This window comes from Malaclemys terrapin, chromosome 1 (assembly GCF_027887155.1).
Source record: "Malaclemys terrapin pileata isolate rMalTer1 chromosome 1, rMalTer1.hap1, whole genome shotgun sequence".
NCBI classification, from domain to species: Eukaryota; Metazoa; Chordata; order Testudines; family Emydidae; genus Malaclemys; species Malaclemys terrapin.
Window position 1 is genome coordinate 319,441,891 of NC_071505.1, and position 20,225 is coordinate 319,462,115.

Here is a 20,225-nt window from a genome sequence, read left to right on the forward strand (position 1 = left end):
ATAGCAGTGTTTCTGGTGGGGGTTCTGCAAGGAACTGTTCTCACCTCAAGACTATTAAAATTTCTAAATTAAAGTATCTGGAAGAAAATATAAAATCATTACTGATAAAATTTGTAGATGAAACAGAGATAGGTGGGATGGCAAATAATGATGACAATGGGTCATAGACACAGAGCGACTTAGATCAGTGGTTCTCAAAGCCGGTCCGCCGCTTGTTCAGGGAAGCCCCTGGCAGGCGGGGCCGATTTGTTTACCTGCTGCATCTGCAGGTTCGGCCGATCACGGCTCCCACTGCCCTTCCCGCAGCCCCCATTGGCCTGGAGTGGTGAACTGCGGCCACTGGGAGCCGCAATCAGCCGAACCTATGGATGTAGCATGTAAACAAACCGGCCCAGCCCGCCAGGGGCTGTCCCTGAACAAGGAGTGGACTGGCTTTGAGAACCACTGACCTAGATTACCTGCTAAAATGGGGCAATCAAATAACATGCATTTAAATACTGGAAATGCAATACCCTACGTCTAGGGGGGAGGGATAGTTCAGTGGTTTGAGCATTAGCCTCCTAAACTCAGGGTTGTAAGTTCAATCCTTGAGGGGGCCACTTAGGGATCTAGGGCAAAATCAGTACTTGGTCCTGCTAGTGAATGAAGGGGGCTGGACTCAATGACCTTTCAGGGTCCCTTCCAGTTCTATGAGATACGTATATCTTCATTTATTTATAGGCACAAATACTGTAAGCCATAGTTTCCAGAATGCAATCCCCCATCCTGAAACAAGAACTCTGAAAAGGACTTAGAGATCATTAGAATCATAGAAGATTAGGGTTGGAAGAGACCTTAGGAGGTCACCTAGTCTAACCCCCTGCTCAAAGCAGGACCGATCCCAACTAAATCATCCCAGCCACGGCTTTGTCAAGCTGGGCCTTAAAAACCTCTAAGGATGGAGATTCTACCACCTCCCTAAGTAACTCATTCCAGTGCTTCACCACCGTCCTAGTGAAATGATTTTTCGTAATATCCAACCTAGACCTCCCCCAGTGCAACTTGAGATCATTGCTTCTTGTTCTGTCATCTGTCACCACTGAGAACAGCTGAGCTTCATGTGCCCCAGCCCCCTGATCATTTCCATTGCCCTCTGCTGGACTCTCCAATTTGTCCACATCCTTTCTGTAGTGGGGGGCCCAAAACTGGATGCAATAATCCAGATGTGGCCTCACCAGTGCCGAATAGAAGGGAATAATCACTTCCCTCAATCTGCTGGCAATGCTCCTACTAATGCAGTCCAATGTGCCATTGTAAATAAACTGAACACAAGCTCCCATTGCAAACAATCTTTCAACATATAAAAGGAATATTGAGCAAGAATAAGGAGGTAATATTACCTCTATGGTTTATTAGTAGCACCACTATAGGAATACTTGTTCAGTTTTAGTGTCCACACTTAAAAAAAAAATACACTGAAAAAGCAGACAAGGTTCAGACAAGTGCTACAAAAATGATTTGGTGTCTGGAAAACATGCTTAAAAAATACAAGGCTAAAGGAGCTCTATCACAGAGGTTGAGAAGTGACTTGGATACAGTATATTACCCACAAAGGGAGAAGATAACTGCTACTAGAGGGATCTAATCAAGCAAAAGACATAACAAAATTCAATGGCTGGAAGTTCAATTCAAAAACATTCAAACTGGAAAAAGATGCAAATTTTTAACAAGGAAGGTAATTAACTAGTCATCAGAGCAAGTTACTAAAGGACATGGTAAATTCTCCATCATTTTGAATCTTTAACTCCACTTCTGCCCTCTTTTGAAAAGATATGCTGTAGTGTCAACCACACATTTTTGGGCAAGATGCAGGTATCATGGAGGAAATGGCTTGTGTCAAGCAGGAAGTGAAACTAGATGAACATAACTGGTCCTTCTGGCCTTAAAATCTGAGTGGTGAAGTTTAGCATATTTTTTATTATTTCCATGATTTCTGTGTGGACTGTTCCAATTTGAGGTTAAATTTTAAGTCCTTTGGTAAATTAACACATCTCTGCATAGAAGTCTAATTTTAGAAGCCTTTATGGACAAAGTACATTTTGAGAAATGACTTGAAGGAGGAAAGCGTGGAAGCATGGCAGACAGGAACAGGCAGTAGGTTATAGCTTTAGGGGCCAAAATCAGAAAAGGCTCAGTCAAGAGTGAGATTTCATAATGATTAAGTGATCTTAATTTATATTATACTGTTTTTAACAAGAAACAATATTCTATGTTAATCATATTTTTTTTTCTTTTTTCTTATGACTTTCCCTGTTCTGGGTCGGAAATTTTTATAGCCTACTTCCCAAACTCATGATTGTATGCCTGGTTGTCCTGCAAATTGGTCTATCTAAGGTCTGCTGATATCCGGTTCATGTGCCAAATCTTTGGCCTCTCCCTTGGTCCTCTTCTGTCTACGATCATTGCAAAGGCCATCCTACCAATATAACACTCAGGTCTCAGTTGGATATGTCCACACCAAAGTACCTTCATCTTCTTCAACTTCCCTTCAATTGGAGCAACTTGCATTAGCCCTTAACCTAATTTTATTTCATGGAGTGGCCAACCAGTTGACCATCTCAATATCTTCATTTCCATAGTGGAGAGTATGCTGATTTATTTGCTTGTGGCTGGCCATGTCTCTGTTCTGTATACATCTGCTCAATGTTGTTATACAATATCCTCAAGTGTTCTAATGTTTGAATGACGCATTCAAGACCAAACTTCCAGTCATAATAAAACAATCACGGGACAGGTTCATTTAGCCTCGGGTCCAAATAAAAACAAACCAAATGCAGGGAAGCTTCCTTTTCTCTAGTCTAGGTACCCACAAACCATGCAGGGCTGCTCCCTTCAACCAAGGATCCAGTTAGAAAACAAACAAACAAGTTCTTACTATGGTTATAGTCTCTAGGCTTGAGTATAATTTTTTTCAGTTCAAGCCAGGTAAATAATTTCCCAGTTTTTCCTCTTCCACCCAGAATCTAGGTTCAGGAGGAGACCGGATATCACTCTCTCTCCCTTGAAAGTATCTTTTCCTTTTTTATAGCTTCCACCACTTAGGAGACATAACTGTCAATTCTACTTCCTAACATTCTACAGGTCCGAGTTCCTCCCTCCAGGTTTGGCAACTTGGTGATCTTTAAGGGCTAGTTTCTACCTTTCTGTTTAGTGAAGAGGCTTTTAATGCTTTCTTGAATCAAACAAGGAGGGCGCACATACACTTTGTCACAGGGCCCCAAACCTGTATCAGAATCAGCTAACTCAGACCTCTAAGCCCATGAAGAGTGCCACTGGAACCAATGGGACTCTGAAAAGCTGTAGGTGTCTGTGCTATTAAGCCCCAGTTCTGCACTGAGGCCATATCCAATTGTTAAGATCTCCAAATTAGTAGCCACCAAAAAGTTCCACATCAGTAGCAATATTTATCACTTCTGCATGCCCAAACATACAAAAAAGTGCATATTTTATTTTAAATAGCAAACTTAAAAGCTGGTAAATATGAAATTATTTCATATGAAATGAAAGAAAATATTTTAGTAAACAAACAAAATATTGGCAAGAAGTTAGAGTACTTACCTGAGGGATATAATTTCTTCTTTCTTGGCATGCAGCATGAAACCATGCCAAACTAAAGAGTGCATGGGCTCGAGACAAATTGCCCTTTTTACTAATCTGCTCTGGAGTCCAAGATTCATAGGTTCTCATCAAATTCTTTTTTAGGCCTGGAGGGGCCTAGGTAGACAAAAACAACATATATACGTGTGTTTATATATATATATATATAGTTAAACAACAACATCAACAACGGCATATTATATATATATATATATATGTCTAAATGTCTAACACTAATTCCTAAATCTTCAAAATTAACTTAATTCAATTTGGAAAATAAGAGAAAAGGATGATTAAAGAATTATAGTAGGTGGCCTAATAATAGAATCATCTTAGACTGGAGATAATGTTGACTCACTGAAGCGAATTCTGAACAGAACAATAAACAAATTAGAGGGACTGAAATGCAGTATAAGAAAGATTAAGGGAAAACCATCAGCTTGAAATGTGTTCATTTAAAAACAGACTGAATACAAATTTGTTCAAATACAAGTCAAATAGTTTATTGTTTTACAATCACTATTACTACTTATTATTTATATTTCAATAAAGCCTAGTGGTCTTGACCAAGGATCAGGACCCCCTGTGCTATGCATATAGTCATAGTGCATACATATGATAAGAAGAGACGGTGTCTGTTCAAAAGTACAAGTCAAGAGAACACGCAAACATAAGATGTGGAGAGCACAAGGGAACAGTGAGAAAATTGTGATTACTGTAATAAGAAGGTAACATTACATAACAGTTGCCAAGCCATTATCAAGTGTTTTTTGTAGGTATAAGAACACAAGAATGGCTATATTGGCTCAGACCAATGGTCCATCTAGCCCAGTATCCGGTCTTCTGCTGGCTGTCAGTGCCTGATGCTTCAGACGGAATGAACAGAACAGGGCAATTATCGAGTGGAGAGGTGATATCAAAGGGGAGTTATGATTTAAATCATGTTTTCTTATTTGTAAAGATTTTTTTCCTCTCCTTTGAAAAAGAGAATGTTTTTGGCTAATTTCGCCTACTTACAGCAAGGTTACTTGTAACAGTAGCAAAATATTTTCTGACTTATTTTTTTTAATAAGTTGATGATTTGCCTTAAAATAAATATGTACATCTTGACCAGATGATGATTAAGGGGCTTTGATAACCATATAATAATCACCAATGAAAACAAGTCAAGTGAACAACTAGTGTCCTTAGTAAGAACAAGATGTTGGGGTTACAAGAAGAGAGAAGGGAAAGAATCAGTGCAGTTATATCATTGTGGAGCCTCAGTGATTTTAGAGGTGGTGGATCTAACAACACCAAGGAGCTAGAACATCAGAAAAGGGACTTTGTGGCTAGTGTGTTATTAAGGCACGCGACATTGGTAAGGTGTCCCTACCCTGAGTGCCTAAAGTAAGAACTCCACTCAGTATGGAACTGCCAACATTTTGGAATGCAGAACACAGAGCCAGCAGACCTTGTAAACATGGAACTCCTGGGATCTAACTCCTGAGCACTGTTGGTTCAGGTGTAGGGTGACCAGACAGCAAGTGTGAAAAATCAGGACGGGGATGGGGGGTAATAGGAGCCTATATAAGAAAAAGACCCAAAAATCGGGACTGTCCCTATAAAACTGGGACATCTGGTCACCCTATTCAGGTGATCCTGAGAAGAGCATCTGCTCTGTCCACCCCTTGAATTACCTTTTTGTGGCAAAGAATCATCTGCTGTCAGAGAAGAAGAGCTAAACAATGTAAGAAACACCAAGGACAGCAAACTGCTATGTTCCAGTAGGTAGCCCTAGATCATAGACTCATAGACTCATAGACTTTAAGGTCAGAAGGGACCATTATGATCATCTAGTCTGACCCCCTGCATGCTGCAGGCCATAAAACCGTCCCTACCCCTTCCCTGGACTCTGCTGTTGAAGTCCCCAATCCTGTTTTAGGTGACTTCAATCGGCAGAGACCCTCCTGCTAGAGATCCCTGCCCCATGCTGCGGAGGAAGGCGAAAAACCTCCAGAGGCTCGGCCAATCTGCCCTGGAGGAAAATTCCTTCCCGACCCCAAAAATGGCGATCAGTCAGACCCCGAGCATATAGGCAAGAGTCACCAGCCTGACCCCTGTCAGCCATTATACGATTTACCTACCATTGTTTGGTTTTCCTTGACTACTATGTTTTACCATTAAACCATTCCCTCCATAAATTTATCTAACTTAATCTTAAAACCAGACAGGTCCGTCGCCCCCACCGTTTCCCTCGGAAGGCCGTTCCAATATTTCCAAAGACATCAGTGAAGCATGCTCTGAAGATATGGCAATCCCACAGGTGCCTTGGAAGATAGCTCAGTATACTGGAATCTTTGTTACTAATCTAGGATAGCTTGCAGCAATGAACTGACTTGGGCAATAAAGTCTCATGGCAAAAACCTAATTAGATGCCAGTGCTCAGAACTGTCTTTCCAAATCAAAGCATCAAGGGAGCCCTTCTGTGACAGATGCAGTCAGGCAATTTCCTTTCAGTGAGTACCATCAAATCATGGAGGGTAACTAATGCTCAAATATCACCCCAGCCTGCTTGGCATCTTAGGACAGAGGGGATACCAATACCTTTAAAGCAGCTCCATGCCAGATGATGATGAAGGGGTTTTGACAACCATATAAACCATGCCAAAGAGTCAAAACTTGGGATATGTCTAAGATGCCAATGCCAAGGAGCTGAAATTCTGGTGGACCTTATCTACAGCTCTGATGGTTGAGACCTCACCTCTGAAGCTTGTGTGATTAGATACCTCACCTTCTGGCAACTATACACCAGTGTGAAGTGACACCTCACCTTCTTGGCACTCATGCAGCAAGTTTAAAGCACTGGCATGATGAGGCACCTCATCAATATGCAATGCACCTTATTACCAAAGCTGCTCCAGGGTGCCTTATCTGCCAATTGCTAAGATATTAGTGCCAATGTGCTGAGGTAGGGATGCTGAGGCACTTTTCCTCACTGGTGCATCCAGGCAGAGATGCTGATGCATTAGATTGCCTATTCTACATTGCATAGCTAAATCTGAGTCTCCTTTGACTGTCATCAATGAATCCAGGCAGAGGTGCAGAAGCGTAGAGTATCACTCTCACCTCATACTGATGTAATAAGATTAAGACACAGATAACTGATTGTCTGTAGCTCATACCTCAGGTCAGATATGCAGGAATGCCTCTTCTGCATGTCAGATTTCTGTGTCTTCAAGTTTCTGGGCTCAAGAGTTCCTGCAAATCTTGACCTCAACACAGAAAAATAAAGCATCTAGTCTCTAGATCCCTCCCAAGCCCTTAAGCCGGATAGCATGCCTTAACAACTCCAGCCAGGAGTAGAATTGGAAACTTTATCAGTCTTGTGGTGGGACCTAAGAGTTTGCCATCCAGAAAGTATCACAGGAAACAGCTTAAATGTTGTGTAGTGAGGTACTGGTGAAAGGAATTTTAATTTGAAATGAACCCTTGAAAAACAAGATCAGAGAAACACAAAAGAAACAGATTCAAGAACTTAATGTACAATTTGTCTGTCAAAGCAAGTGCTCTCAGGCCAGAAAGACAGACAGATACATCAAGGGCAAGCAACCGCCCTAAGCTGTCAGAGGCAGATAAACTTCTAAAACGAAGGAATTGCTCTGTGTTTCAACTGGTAGAAAAGAGCAGGAAGGAGCTGCATTGAACTGCAGATTTACTCCAGCTCACAGAAAACAACCAAAGCTTTGAAAGAAGCTACCAGTTAAGCCTGAGACGAAAGGTTCAGCACCAATTGAAAACTGATTACTTAGCATGACTGAAAGCTAGAGAGCAATAAATGATATTGTGAAACTACCCAAAGTCAAACTGCATCTAAAAAGAGCTGAAGCAGCAAAGCAAATGGCAGGCGACTCCTGTGGAGCCTACCTTGACTGACTGAGATTAGAAAAGAATGAACTGAAAAAGTGTTTAACAGGGAGCTGTGGCACTGGCAGTTGGAGTGGAACTTATATTTTCCACCTGATGAGTTTTAGGTGAATTATGCACCCTTAGGCAGAGTCTCTTAACTTTAAGTATGGCTGCCATTGTTGTCTTTTTCCATTACAACATTTTCTTGAGGCAAGAACTTAAGATATTGCAACAGGCATAAATCCCACCAATTCTCATAGATTTTGGATATAAATGTTTAAGTAATTTTTGATAGTCTAAGAAGAGGAGACACCTAGAGAGTGAGAAAAAACATCATCCTACCTAACAGAACCAATTCAGAAGAAACCAGTGTCTGCACTGTCACAGACTGAGTCACAAAAAGATTATCATCCCTGGATACTCTGAAAGATCACTAAATGGGAACTAAACCACTAGCCTGCAGACTCAGAAAAAAACATATTATACAAAATGATGTAGAGCATGATACAGAGTATCAAGAGCAACTTATGAGGCAGGAACATTAAGAAGTTATCATTCTTGCCATAAAATATAAAAGCAAACAAGAAATTCAGAAATAAATCGTTCATTCTGTTAACACTTCTATTTCTGCTTAGACACTATAGAAACTTCCGTATGATTATGCACTGTTCTGAGGCAATGACATTACCCAGGCATAATAGGATGCAATAAGGATTATGTAAGAGCCGTAAGTCTGAATTTCCACATTTTTGCTTGCTTAAATCAGATACGTTTTAAACATATATTCAATATTGTAACCACAGATTCACTATGCTATCTTTTAATAAAGTTAATTTTTCTAAACCCAATTTGGAAAAAAAAATTCTGGAAGTCTTATAAAAAACTATTTTATTTCATGGATCAGCAAGTTCTCATATATGATCATACAAATGATCTCTAAAAATATCCTAAGGTAAATGAATAGCAATTTGTGTTTCATTCATATTAAAAAAAAGACAAAATCTAAAAAAACCCCCACATATTCTGTATTAGTTACTGTGACAGGTTGGATCACAGAAACCCCTTTGGGACTGCCAACTGATGTGCTGAGACTACTTCTAACCCGTTTTCCCTGCCAGCTTGGGAAAACCTTGCCTTGTTTGAGCCAGACACACTTGCCTGCTGCAAACACAGACCCAGGTCTGAACCATGTCCCGTAAAAGCTGCAGGCTTAACTGAAAACAGCTTAAGAAGTGTTCCTGTCTCCAACACTCAGATGCCCAGCTCCCAATGGGGTCCAAACCCCAAATAAATCTGTTTTACCCTGTATAAAGCTTATACAGGATAAACTCATAAATTGTTCGCTCTCCATAACACTGATAGAGAGCTATGCACAGCTGTTTGCCCACCCAGGTATCAATACATATTCTGGGTTAATTAAAAGTAAAAAGTGATTTTATTAAATACAAAAAGTAGGATTTAAGTGGTTCCAAGTAATAACAGACAGAACAAAGTGAATTACCAAGCAAAATAAAATAAAACATGCAAGTCTGAGCCTAATACAGTAAGAAAACTGAATACAGATAAAATCTCACCCTCAGAGATATTTCAATAAGCTTCTATCACAGACTGGACGCCATCCTAGTAGGGACACAATTCTTTCCCCTGGTGCAGCCCTTGTTCCAGCACAGGGGGTAGCTAGGGGATTTCTCATGACTGCTACCCCCTTTGTTCTGTTCCACCCCCTTATGTATCTTTTGCACAAGGCAGGAATCCTTTGTCCCTCTCTGGGTTCCCACCCCTCCTTCTAAATGGAAAAGCACCAGGTTAAAGATGGATTCCAATTCAGGTGATGTGATCACATGTCACTAAGACTTCAAGGCTTCATCCCTCCCAGCCTGACTCACAGAAAGGCCTGCAAGCAAACAGAGCCATCCACAATTAATTGTCCTGGTTGATGGGAGCCATCAAGATTCCAAACCACCATTAATGGCCCACACTTTGCGTAACTACAATAGGCCCTCAGAGTTATATTTCATATTTCTAGTTTCAGATACAAGAATGATGCATACATACAAATAGGATGACCACACTCAGTAGATTATAAGCTTTGTAATGATACTTTACAAGAGACCTTTTGCATGAAGCATATTCCAGTTACATTATATTCACACTCATTAGTATATTTTCATGTACTGCAACGTCACAGTTACAATTTGCTGAACTTTCTTCTATAAGACATATGCCTGTTATTTCATCTCTCATGAGTGCATTAATACTTGTCTGTAGCTATACAATAAAAATGTTTCTTAGAAATCTTACTTCATACGTTATTTTCAGACTTGACTGAAGCAAAATCGGAGTAAATTTTGGATGAACTTCAGCAGTAAGCCACAGACGAAAATTAGGCTGGGGCTGAAGAGTATTCAATTCCTATTTTAAAAAGGAGATGTATTATATTAAAATTATGAATATTTGATTTTGCAGCACAGTAAAAGTTTAAAGGTATACTATCAACTTAAATTCATACTTCTGTCTGAAAACACCTACTATTGTTGCAAGCAACATCTGGGATTACAAGAACTGACAGAAAATCATTTTTTCAGGTTGGTTTACTTTGTAGATTTCACAGCACTTAGTATATAGCTATTTCACTATTACACCTTTATAGTCAGTTTTCTCCTCTCTGTGTGAGTCTTTCACACAACACAGAAGAGTATCTTTTTATAAATATAAGAAAATATGATTGCAAAGCAACAAAAAACAGCAGGAAGACTCAGAGGCAGGTATAGTACTTAAAACTAATTTAAAAAAAACTGGATTCTGAGCGGACGTTGTTGCTTTAAGCAGTACACATTCTCAAGCATGTATGAGTCACAGTGGGACTACTCAAATAATTAAGTACTAATACATCATAAGGGTGACAGAATAGGGCTCTGAGGAAATAGTTCATTTTCTACACTCAATGAAAATTAAAGTCAAAAACACATCAAACGAGGTGTGTTTCTCTTTGATTTCAAACATGTAATCACACTGGTGACTAGGAAACCTGCAAATTTCTGTTCCAGACCCTTGTTTTTCAGTCATCAACTTTGCATACTTAGCATGGAAGTTGCCAGAGGTTTCTGAAATGACGCAGATGACTCTGATGCAGTTATCCTCACCTTTTCCAAAATAGGAAGCCAAGATACAACAAGATGCAAGTTCTTCAAACAAAGCCATCCTCCATTGCGTGCACATTCTTTTAGAGTTTGAATGGCTAAGTCAGCTTGGCCTTGGCCCATTGCAATCTACAAAAAGAAACACATTTGTATTGGGAATTTATTATGCCTTAATATTTTGTTCAACCGTGAAAACAAAACACTCTACTTAAAATTAGATTATAAATGCAAAATAGAAAGCTTATTCATCATTAACTAGAATTCTCTGAAATTTTTTCCTTTGAAGATCCCCATTGTAGGAATAAAACAAACCGCATAAATCTCCCAAACATTGCAAACATCTGAGTGTTAGGGAGTGTACATGCATCAATACATAGAATTGAGCATTCTAGACAAGATGAAAGGGATTTGATCTAGATGGCATATCCTTTATGATCTACAGGAACAATTGGTCTAATGTAATTATGATGGGATTAAAAAGGAGTCTGTTGCTACATAAGGATGAAAATGGAGATGGGTCTTTGAAAAAGATTGGATTGGAGCTCACTAGCCAAAATATCAAAATCAGTGCTTGGTACTGAAAGAGCTGATGCTGCTGGGTACTGAAAGAGCTGATGATGGCCGCGTTGTTTCCCTTTCAGGTTGACATACAAATTGCTTTGTTAGACACTGAACTCTGATAGTGTGACACTGCTGGTACTGAGATTACTGATACCACCTTTGGTAGCAAAAAAGATGGACTTGATTCTCTTCTACTCACATGGATGTAGATTAGGAATAACTATATTGAAGATAATGGAGTTATATCAGTGTAAAACTAGTAAAGGATAGGAGAAACAAGCATGTTTTCTTTCTATGAGAAGAGTGGGGAGATACAAATGACCTAGCATAGGACCTTGTCTTCTTCATTTTCTTAAGAGTGCTGTCTGTTCAGCTGCTAAATAAATTAGGACTTCCAAATGGAAAATCAAATCTTAAACTGAACTTTCTGAGGAATGATATATGAAGACAAGATTTCCCTTTCCCCATCTCAGTGAAACTGTGCCAGATTCCTATTATACTACTCTTAACGAATGTTCAACCAAGCTCCCCTACCATCTAACAGAGACTGTCAAATAACAAGGAATTTGGTGCAAGACAGGTTAAGAAGATGCCAAAGTGCTTCTGAGGGAGCTACTAAAGTGTCTTGGCTTCTCTGTCACTGATGAAACAGAGGTAAGGAGAACCATGACTCTGTGGATAACTCCAGTAGACATCTATTGATGGAAGAGTTGTCATGATTTTTATCCCTGAGTTCAAATAAATCAAAGAGTTTGTGGGCCTTCTCTTGGATTGGTGATGCAGGGATGTCCAGTGTATAAACCAAACATCTGATACCTTATCTTGGAATGCTTTTGAATAATCAGGAGGAGATAAGGAAAAGGTGACCAAGTTATCAGGTAAGGTGGAAGTAGATGCTAAACCCTCAATGGCCTGTTCCCTATCTTTCACGGTTGATTCAAAATTACTCTGTCAGTTTACAGAGATGATTTATGAGATAAATTAAAATAAAAAAACAGAGATTCTGTCTACTGTGTGGAATGTTTGGGGAAGATAATTTTGGAGACTTAGTGCTTCTCTTCTAATCTTTTTTAATAGGACAATGTCCAGAAGATTTATCATAAGAATGTCACTCTTTGTCCAGATATTATTCCAAAACATTATATGGGATGGCCAAGAGGGGAGGGATATTCTTGGATCCAATCACACAGAGCTAATGTCAGATGTGTCAGAAGATGAAGAGTGAGAAAGCTGCTCTTGTATATATTAATAACAAGATGGGATCCCAGAAAGACTTGAATCGTTAGAGTATAAGAGGAGGGATAGATCACACTAGTGTTCAGTTGAGAAAAAGACACAAATTCAAAGGCTGCTGAGAGGCAAGATTAAACTGCCCCTAACCTGTTGTTATGTTATCAGAGGAGTTGAGGAAGATTGCTTCAGATCCAAAGTGGAGTACTTCATATTCAAATACCCATTGGGGATGAGTGCATCAGTTTTATGGGAAGACCTTAAAAGGTTAATTACTGTCAGGTTACACACATATCATGGACCCAATTGTAGCTAATCTTGGTCAGCTTTAAGCAGCTGACTTTTGGAGATGAGTCCTTCTCATCCTTACTGGGCATCTTTTTAAGAGCTGCATTCAATGGTACCAAATATTCTCTGCACTTGAAACCGAGAGGCTTAGAGAAGGTTGGAGTCTTCTGTTTATTCATAGCTGGATTTTCAGATGCAATCCAGAGAGTCAGGCTATATTGTGCTGATGAGACCTGCTCTTGAAAAATGATCTTCAGACTCCTTTGTCAAATCAATTGACCTTTTGTACTGAAATGCAGTGCAGAGCAAACAACATGTGGAGACCAGTTCAGCTTTCACCCAGGCAGGAAAGCATCTGAAAGTGCTGGTCAGTGATAGACTTCATGCTGTCACAAAACATGCATCTCTTGAATCTAAGTACTTCCCCAGAGAAGCCATCTTGAATGATCTATTGGGCAGACCCGAAAGAGCAAAGTACTGTACAAAAACTACTATCGGCTATCAATTAATTAATACTTAGTTTTTAAGATTCTCAAACTATTTTACAGAATTTCCTAAAGAAAATGAAGATCAGTAGTACTGAATATTACTTTAATCTTTGATTTTACTTTTTCAGTTAAAAACAGAAATTAAAAACACTGCTATGACCATTGTATCATTTTAAACACAAACATTATATTATATCATTATGCATATCTGAGACCAACCTGGTGGTAGCACTCTCCAGGTCTTTCCACACTGGCAAGTTCTTGTAGTTCTTGAGAAGGATCAGCACCGGGAGAAATAATTATCAAGATGGGCTCAATTTCCAATGTTTCTTTATACAGACGTTTTAGATTCAGAGGTGGTGGGGACAACTCTTTTATTCCTGCAATTGGACAAATATTTAAAAAAATAAAGCAACAATAAAAAAATAGAATGTTCCTTAGAAATAAACTCCTTCCACTCAAAGATAAACCAGCTACATATATAGCTAGAACAAAACATCAGCTCCTAAAAGACTACGTGTTTTTTTTAAACTTCTGATTCATACAGAAGACCCACTTTGGTATATAAATAAGGTACTGTAATACAACAAATTCATATTGCAAAATTAAACAGAAAGACAAATAGGACAGATGCTATTATGGATATGGGACTGCCTTAGTTGCTGTGACTGATCTTAGTGACCACAAAAATGCGCCTATGTTAGAACCACGTTATTTATTCTAGTTCAATTGCAATCAATTGTTTACATGTTTATACAGACATCACATATGTTGGGGGATCAAATCTGGAACCTTCAGAACTAAAAAACCAAAACAAAACCACCCACCGTAACAATAGGAGGACTAAAGAGAGATTAAATTTACATGTAGATGATAAGCAGAAACGGCTCCCAAGTGCACCCTAATATTGGGAAAAGACTTCTTCAAAGTTCACAATCTCAGGAAATGATGACAAGTGACAACTCTTTAGTCAAGGCCAAAATGAAACTGCTTTGATTTCAGAGAATAACACTTCCTTGCTGAGCTTTGAGAGACTGCACTTCCTTAGAGCATTCAACATCAGTATTTAATAAGCTATCATGATCTACACCACCTAGCATAGGGACTCTTCAGTTATTTGGATAGAGAATATTTGATTTTACAATGAGAAAGATCTGGTAGCACAGGTAGAAGCACCCATGCTCTAATGATCCACCCATATGATCCAAGCACAAAATTGATGCTCCTAAACTGGATCGATGAGAAGTACAAGAATGTTGTGCCTCCTTATCTACAGAAAGAGAAGAATTGGAGTAAAAGAATACAGGAAGTTTTGACATAGGCTCAGTGAAGGGTTAAAATCCATGTGCATTTTATTTAACAACCTGGTATATGGATTGTGCCAGCTCTTTTTCAGACCCAAAGTCCAGAGTATGGTCAAGAGACAGACCAGAGGCCTAGCAAATAGTGATCAGCTAAGAGAAAGCTGGGGTAAACAGATAATCTTGTTTTGCTAAAATAAGACGAGTCAGCAAATTGCCAGGTTTTGGAGCTAAGAACTAAATAACTGAGTCTTATTCAGAGTTGCAGATTGAACACAGAATCCCTCTTCCTATTGTGTTAGTTTCTTCTGTACGGAGACGTTCTTCCCACAGATCCAACCTTGAGTTTATGAAAAGTTGGCACATGTCAGTATAAGATATGGCATCCTTCCACCTCCCCTTCCCAGGGACCAATGCCTTGCCTTAAGACACACAGAAGACAATCTTTATTGTCATATACTTTCACCGTTTCTTTGCTTTAACCCCTAGGAATGTACCTGTTGGACAATCAAAGGAGTTGCTCCATTCCTATGGACCCCAAATCAGAATTCAACATATATATTTTATACTAATAACATTTTATCAAAGTATTAATTAAATGTTAACTTGCTAACTTGAGACCATGGGCGGGGACATTATGTAACCTGTTAACTATTGGCTACTGTGTTATCCTGTCTTGCTGCAAAACCTATCTCGGGGTGTGGAACTGCTTACCTCGTCATTTTCCCCCGCCCCATGGAAAAATCTATATATTCTATTGTAATCAATTGATTGACGGTGTCTCTGAGCCTAATAAGCAAGGTGACACTCCGCCAGCGCTGTGTGTAATAAACTCCTATGCTTGACCTCTACATGGTGTGGATTTATGTCCTTCACTCAGGTTAATTCCAGTGTGGCAGTACCACCATACAAATCTTATGGACTTGTCTTGCTTGTGATGAGGGCCTAAGTGACTAGGATGACCTTGCACAAGCCTTCTGCACCAGGATGAATTTCATCCATAATTTGCTGCAGCACGTCACTTTGATGTTGAGCACTTTGATCTAATTCAGCAAAGCATTTAAGTACATGCTTAAAGTTATGTAAAAAGGATTTAACCACATGCTTCAGTGATAATTCTGTGCTTGACAACACTGCATTTCCTCTCACACATCTTAATCAGTTGAGGGAAACTGCAGCTAAGGTGAGGACACACAACCTTCTAAGCAAACTGGCCAGCACTTCTTAGGGAGCAAACGCTCAAACTACCCGATCATCCGGTTTAGCCCTCCGTTACTATGCACCAAAATACAGTGCTCCAATCTAGCTCCATTCAACTCACGTCAAGTTGGTTGACACATAACTATGTTGTAATCATGTGCACACATCTGTTGTGAGAGTGCGACAGCCAGAATGGTTGAGAAGATCAGGGCAAACCTGAGCCTACCACTGTACACAGACATCTTCAACCACCCAAGAGTGCACTTGTCATCAAGGCACTCACTGTGGGCCCACCTGTCCTGCCCAGATTTCTCTGTGAAGTTTATGTGGTGTGAAGAATGGTCTGCAGCTGACGTCAGAAACCAGTCTCTTATAACGGTCCTGACCATATGCGTACCTGGCTTTGATTTGCTATGCCATTCATCAACACTTCTTAACGGATTTTGATTGGGTAAGGGTTAATATGCAGCCAGCTTGCACACTTTGGTCCAACAAAAGGATCCCTCATGCAGCTGTTGCCAAAGAGACAATGCCACACATCAGTGATGACTGCCCTCTGACCAGATTTGATGGTGGACTGAGGGCTCTACACTTTGCTAATGAGGCTGCTGCAAATTGGCTTTGAAAGTTCTGCATCTGATAAGAAAAACTGAACTGAGCCTAAGATAGTGAGGTGTTAGGTGCTATAGAAACCCTACAATGACAAATCAACAGATATGCTCCATGTCAAACATTAAACCATTTTAAAAATTTATTTGAGTTTAAAAGAGTGGGGCAAATTTTTAAACATATTTACCTCATTTTAGTCTAATAGCCTATATTCTATAGTGCTTTAAATTGTTAAAAGCAATTTTACTAGACACTCCAGAATATACATGAAGGTCCTATTAACACCAGCTTCGGGCTGTCTCAGTTCAGGTGCCAGACAAGACTTAGTTTGTAGCAGACCAGAGCTGCAATTGAAGGGAAAGTCCTACTCAGCTGCAGTTGCAGCATGCTCAGTATAAGAAAATGATAGAGCAGAGGCTTATCATTGGAGTGAATCCATTTGGAAATATCTTCCTCAGGGATAAGCTTTGGATAAGCACTGTGTCCAAGTGTTATATTTCCATATTCGACAAACACCACAATTTTCTCCTATACAGTGATTTATAGCATATGACTACTGACTGTATACTCATTCCTACTGGTTAATATTCTCCACATCTACTCATACGGAAATTCAAAAAGTATAATGAATTATAGTCTTTCTTCCCTATATGCTATATCAAGTTTTCAATACCTACAATAACTTAACTAGGCCTAATTATCAGTGGTAGCCCACTAATCACCACCCTTCTTGAAAAACCACTCTGCTTTCAATATTCAAGCCAGTTCTCTTTTGACACTGACTTTTCCAACATTACCTTTCAGACCAGGAACTATGTTTTATTCTGTGTTTGTACAGTCCCTAACACAATGGAGCCTTGATCCTACCTAGGCAAACTGGGCAATAATGTAATAGAAGTAATAATCAGTGTGAAGAACTAAGAGTGCAATATGGATATATGCCTAGTTTCCTAGAAATCATATTAGATCATGGGAATATCTCATGTCTTAGCCTTGAGTGAAGCATTCTTGTAAGATTCAGTTATTCTTCTAGCTCACAAGTAAGCAACTGCATGACATGTACCAAAACAAAGCTGCAAAGATCATTTCAGGCTTACCGGCTCTGATAGTGTTGCTTTTAAAAACAAGAGGTTGCTAGGAAACAAAGTTAAACAAATCACTGAAAAAGAATGTAAGTGACAGCTATTCATGTTCAGATGATGACAAGAAACTGAGAAGGTATCTTAAGTACTAGCATCAGAATACCTTAAATGAATGACACAAAGCTATCTCATTTCTCAAAGTGGAAGCCTACTTCTTTCCTCAGAGTAGGTGAGAATTAAACTCTAAATAAATAATAATTCCTAGGCTATTGTAATAAACTAAAATAATTCAATATTAAACAAAGGCTGTCTAATTCACACTGTACAAAACTCATTCAGGGAACCAATCTATTTAAAGTGTACCCTCCCACCAACTTATTGTAAAAACCTTAGAAAAATATATATTTAAAAATAAAACTTAAAAAGTTAACCCATCCTGTATGTTTTCATCTTGTAAAACATGCAAAAGTATGTGAAAGAATGATGTCTGGCAAATCATTAGCCTTCAATATTATTTAATCACTTTTGCTAATTAAAACAAAACAAAAACAACCCCCCCAGAAATAACAACTAACCTAATGGTAGACATTTCAATGAGTCTACCTGAATAGGAAAGAAGACGACACCAGCCAAGGCTCCACCACGATGTTCAAGAGCTGGGAGAACCAAGGCATCCATATTCACCTGGGGTTATCAAGCTTGGCACTGTCTGCTCTTCTTCAAAATCCTTGAAACAAGGGGGGAAAGTGGGAATAGATATTCTGTTTTCAATTCAAGAAGAAAGCATCCCAGCCCAGTGCTGAAGGGTCAAAATTGGGGGTGGGGGGGAGGGAAATGCAGGGAAGCTTTGTATTATTTCTTGATGTGAGAAAATCTATTGACTGTATGCCATGCAGATAATAAATTCAGTGAAAAACTTCAAACCTGTTCACCTGGGGCCAATAACTCATGGCTAAGACAATCCATTCTGACAGTTTCCTTCATTTGAGCTGTTGATCTTCAGAGAAGGTAATTGAATTTCTCCCAAGGAACATATAGCTTTGCCTTTCAAAAGGAGTCAATTGCTTTTCATTTTTTGCTTTCCAACAACATACACCACTTCTGTGTGATTTGTCAGCCTTGCAAAAGCCCACCTGATAGGTCCAAATGGTTGAAGATATGCTTTTACTTTTGTTAAGACCAGGTGTCACAGCATGAAATGTTACTTTAGATGTACTCCCCGCTCCTGGAGACTGGCATCTATGGGATTGAGGGTTGGATTCCAGGGTTCTGAAGAACTGAAGGAGCTGGTCAAACAGCAGTGCAAAGACCACCACCTCATTTATTACCAGAGCTCGGAGGGAATGCAAAGGGAATCCTACCAGGACTGAAGACTGATTCACCAGTTGAGAAGGAAATTTTACATATACTATATAACTGTGCTCAGAAAAGCAATGCCCGCACACGTTGCAGAGTGACCCAGCCAGCAAGGAACAGACCCGGATGAGGTTGTATGGCTGCAGAGGACATATCAGATCCAATGTTCTAGCCTTTTTTGCACCAGTCACCAGATTAATGAAATGGGAATCGGGGAAGGGTGCGTGACTTTTGGAAATGTGCTTTGTGAAGTAGTTCAGTGTCTCCTGATAGGAAGAAGGATGCACTCCAGGAGGCACACCTACAGCCCACCAAAGTGCTTTTTAATAGATGAGTGTAAGATGGAGGTACCAAAAGATAACACTTTGATGTGAGCACTATCAAATGCTGAGTCAGAAGATAAAACTGACACCTGAAACAAGTAACATACGTGACCCATCACACTGTGGTGAGAACTAAGTTCTGAAATTATAGTGTCAGATGGGTGTGACAAGTTGACCTGCAGAGTTCTGGAAAGAAGGCTAAGCCAATGATCATCATGAGAAACTGGGCAAAAATGTCAAACATCCAACAGAGGGTACAATTAATTATCTTCATGGTGTTATGAGGAATGGTCATAGAGTTGGAAGGGGGTACTGACCTGGAGGTGAACTGATGACCTTTGTATCCACCTTTGGAACCTCACAGGATTCTTATAAGAGGTTGCTTTAGAGAGAACTCAGTTTGTCCCCATTCACAGTTAGTGTTATTGAAAAAGACTGTATTAGTTTTTATAGGTTTCAAGAAGGGGAGAAGGACACTCCAGGAACCCAGAATCCAAGACCATCACCAGGTTAGTAAGTCTTTGCAGAAGTTTCAAGTGCTCAGTTTGCAGATGTGACAAAAATGGAAAGAAAAACGAATTTGGAGCTATGGTGCTAAGGGATTACATAGCCATTGTGAAGTTGTATGATGATCTGAGGAAGTACAACAGAAGCAAAAGTAGCATATGGGACACAAAACCATAATACAGATCTGCTTGTGGTATTGCAGGCTGAGGCAATTAAAAAGTTAAAAGGTCAGGAATACAGAGCCATTATCTCTGAGAAATTGTCCTGAGAAAGGAAAAAAACAGAGGAGGAGAAAAAAGTCTGACATCTAAGCACAACATCCAGATACAATGAGCCAAATTCTCTGCTGGTGGAAATTGGTGTGGATCTAGTGAAGTCAGTGAACATTTTTCACAGCAGCTTTGTTTTAAAGTTAATGCAGCTATGGCAATTTATGCCAGCAGTAAGCCTGGCCCAATTTTTTTTAACCCCTTGTATCAGGGATCTGCGGGTAGTAATGTTAACAGCATACAACAGACTAATGCTATTTCTAGTTGCAAACAGAAATAGCAGATTTAATTATATCAGTTTTGGCAAATAATTATGATTTATCTAGATGCAAAGGGACTGAATGAAT

The 20,225-nt window shown here is 39.5% G+C and overlaps 1 protein-coding gene across 1 annotated transcript in view; it reads right to left on the reverse strand.

The window, feature by feature from the left end:
- The window catches only part of DYNC2H1 (dynein cytoplasmic 2 heavy chain 1), a 392,465-nt gene that overhangs the window by 141,206 nt on the left and 231,034 nt on the right, over positions 1 to 20,225 (reverse strand). The window contains exons 76-79 of the mRNA XM_054015569.1: positions 13,451 to 13,611; positions 10,668 to 10,793; positions 9,826 to 9,936; positions 3,598 to 3,753 (exon numbers count right to left, since the gene is read on the reverse strand). Coding sequence (XP_053871544.1) covers positions 3,598 to 3,753; positions 9,826 to 9,936; positions 10,668 to 10,793; positions 13,451 to 13,611 — 554 coding nt within the window. The remainder of the gene's footprint in view (positions 1 to 3,597; positions 3,754 to 9,825; positions 9,937 to 10,667; positions 10,794 to 13,450; positions 13,612 to 20,225) is intronic.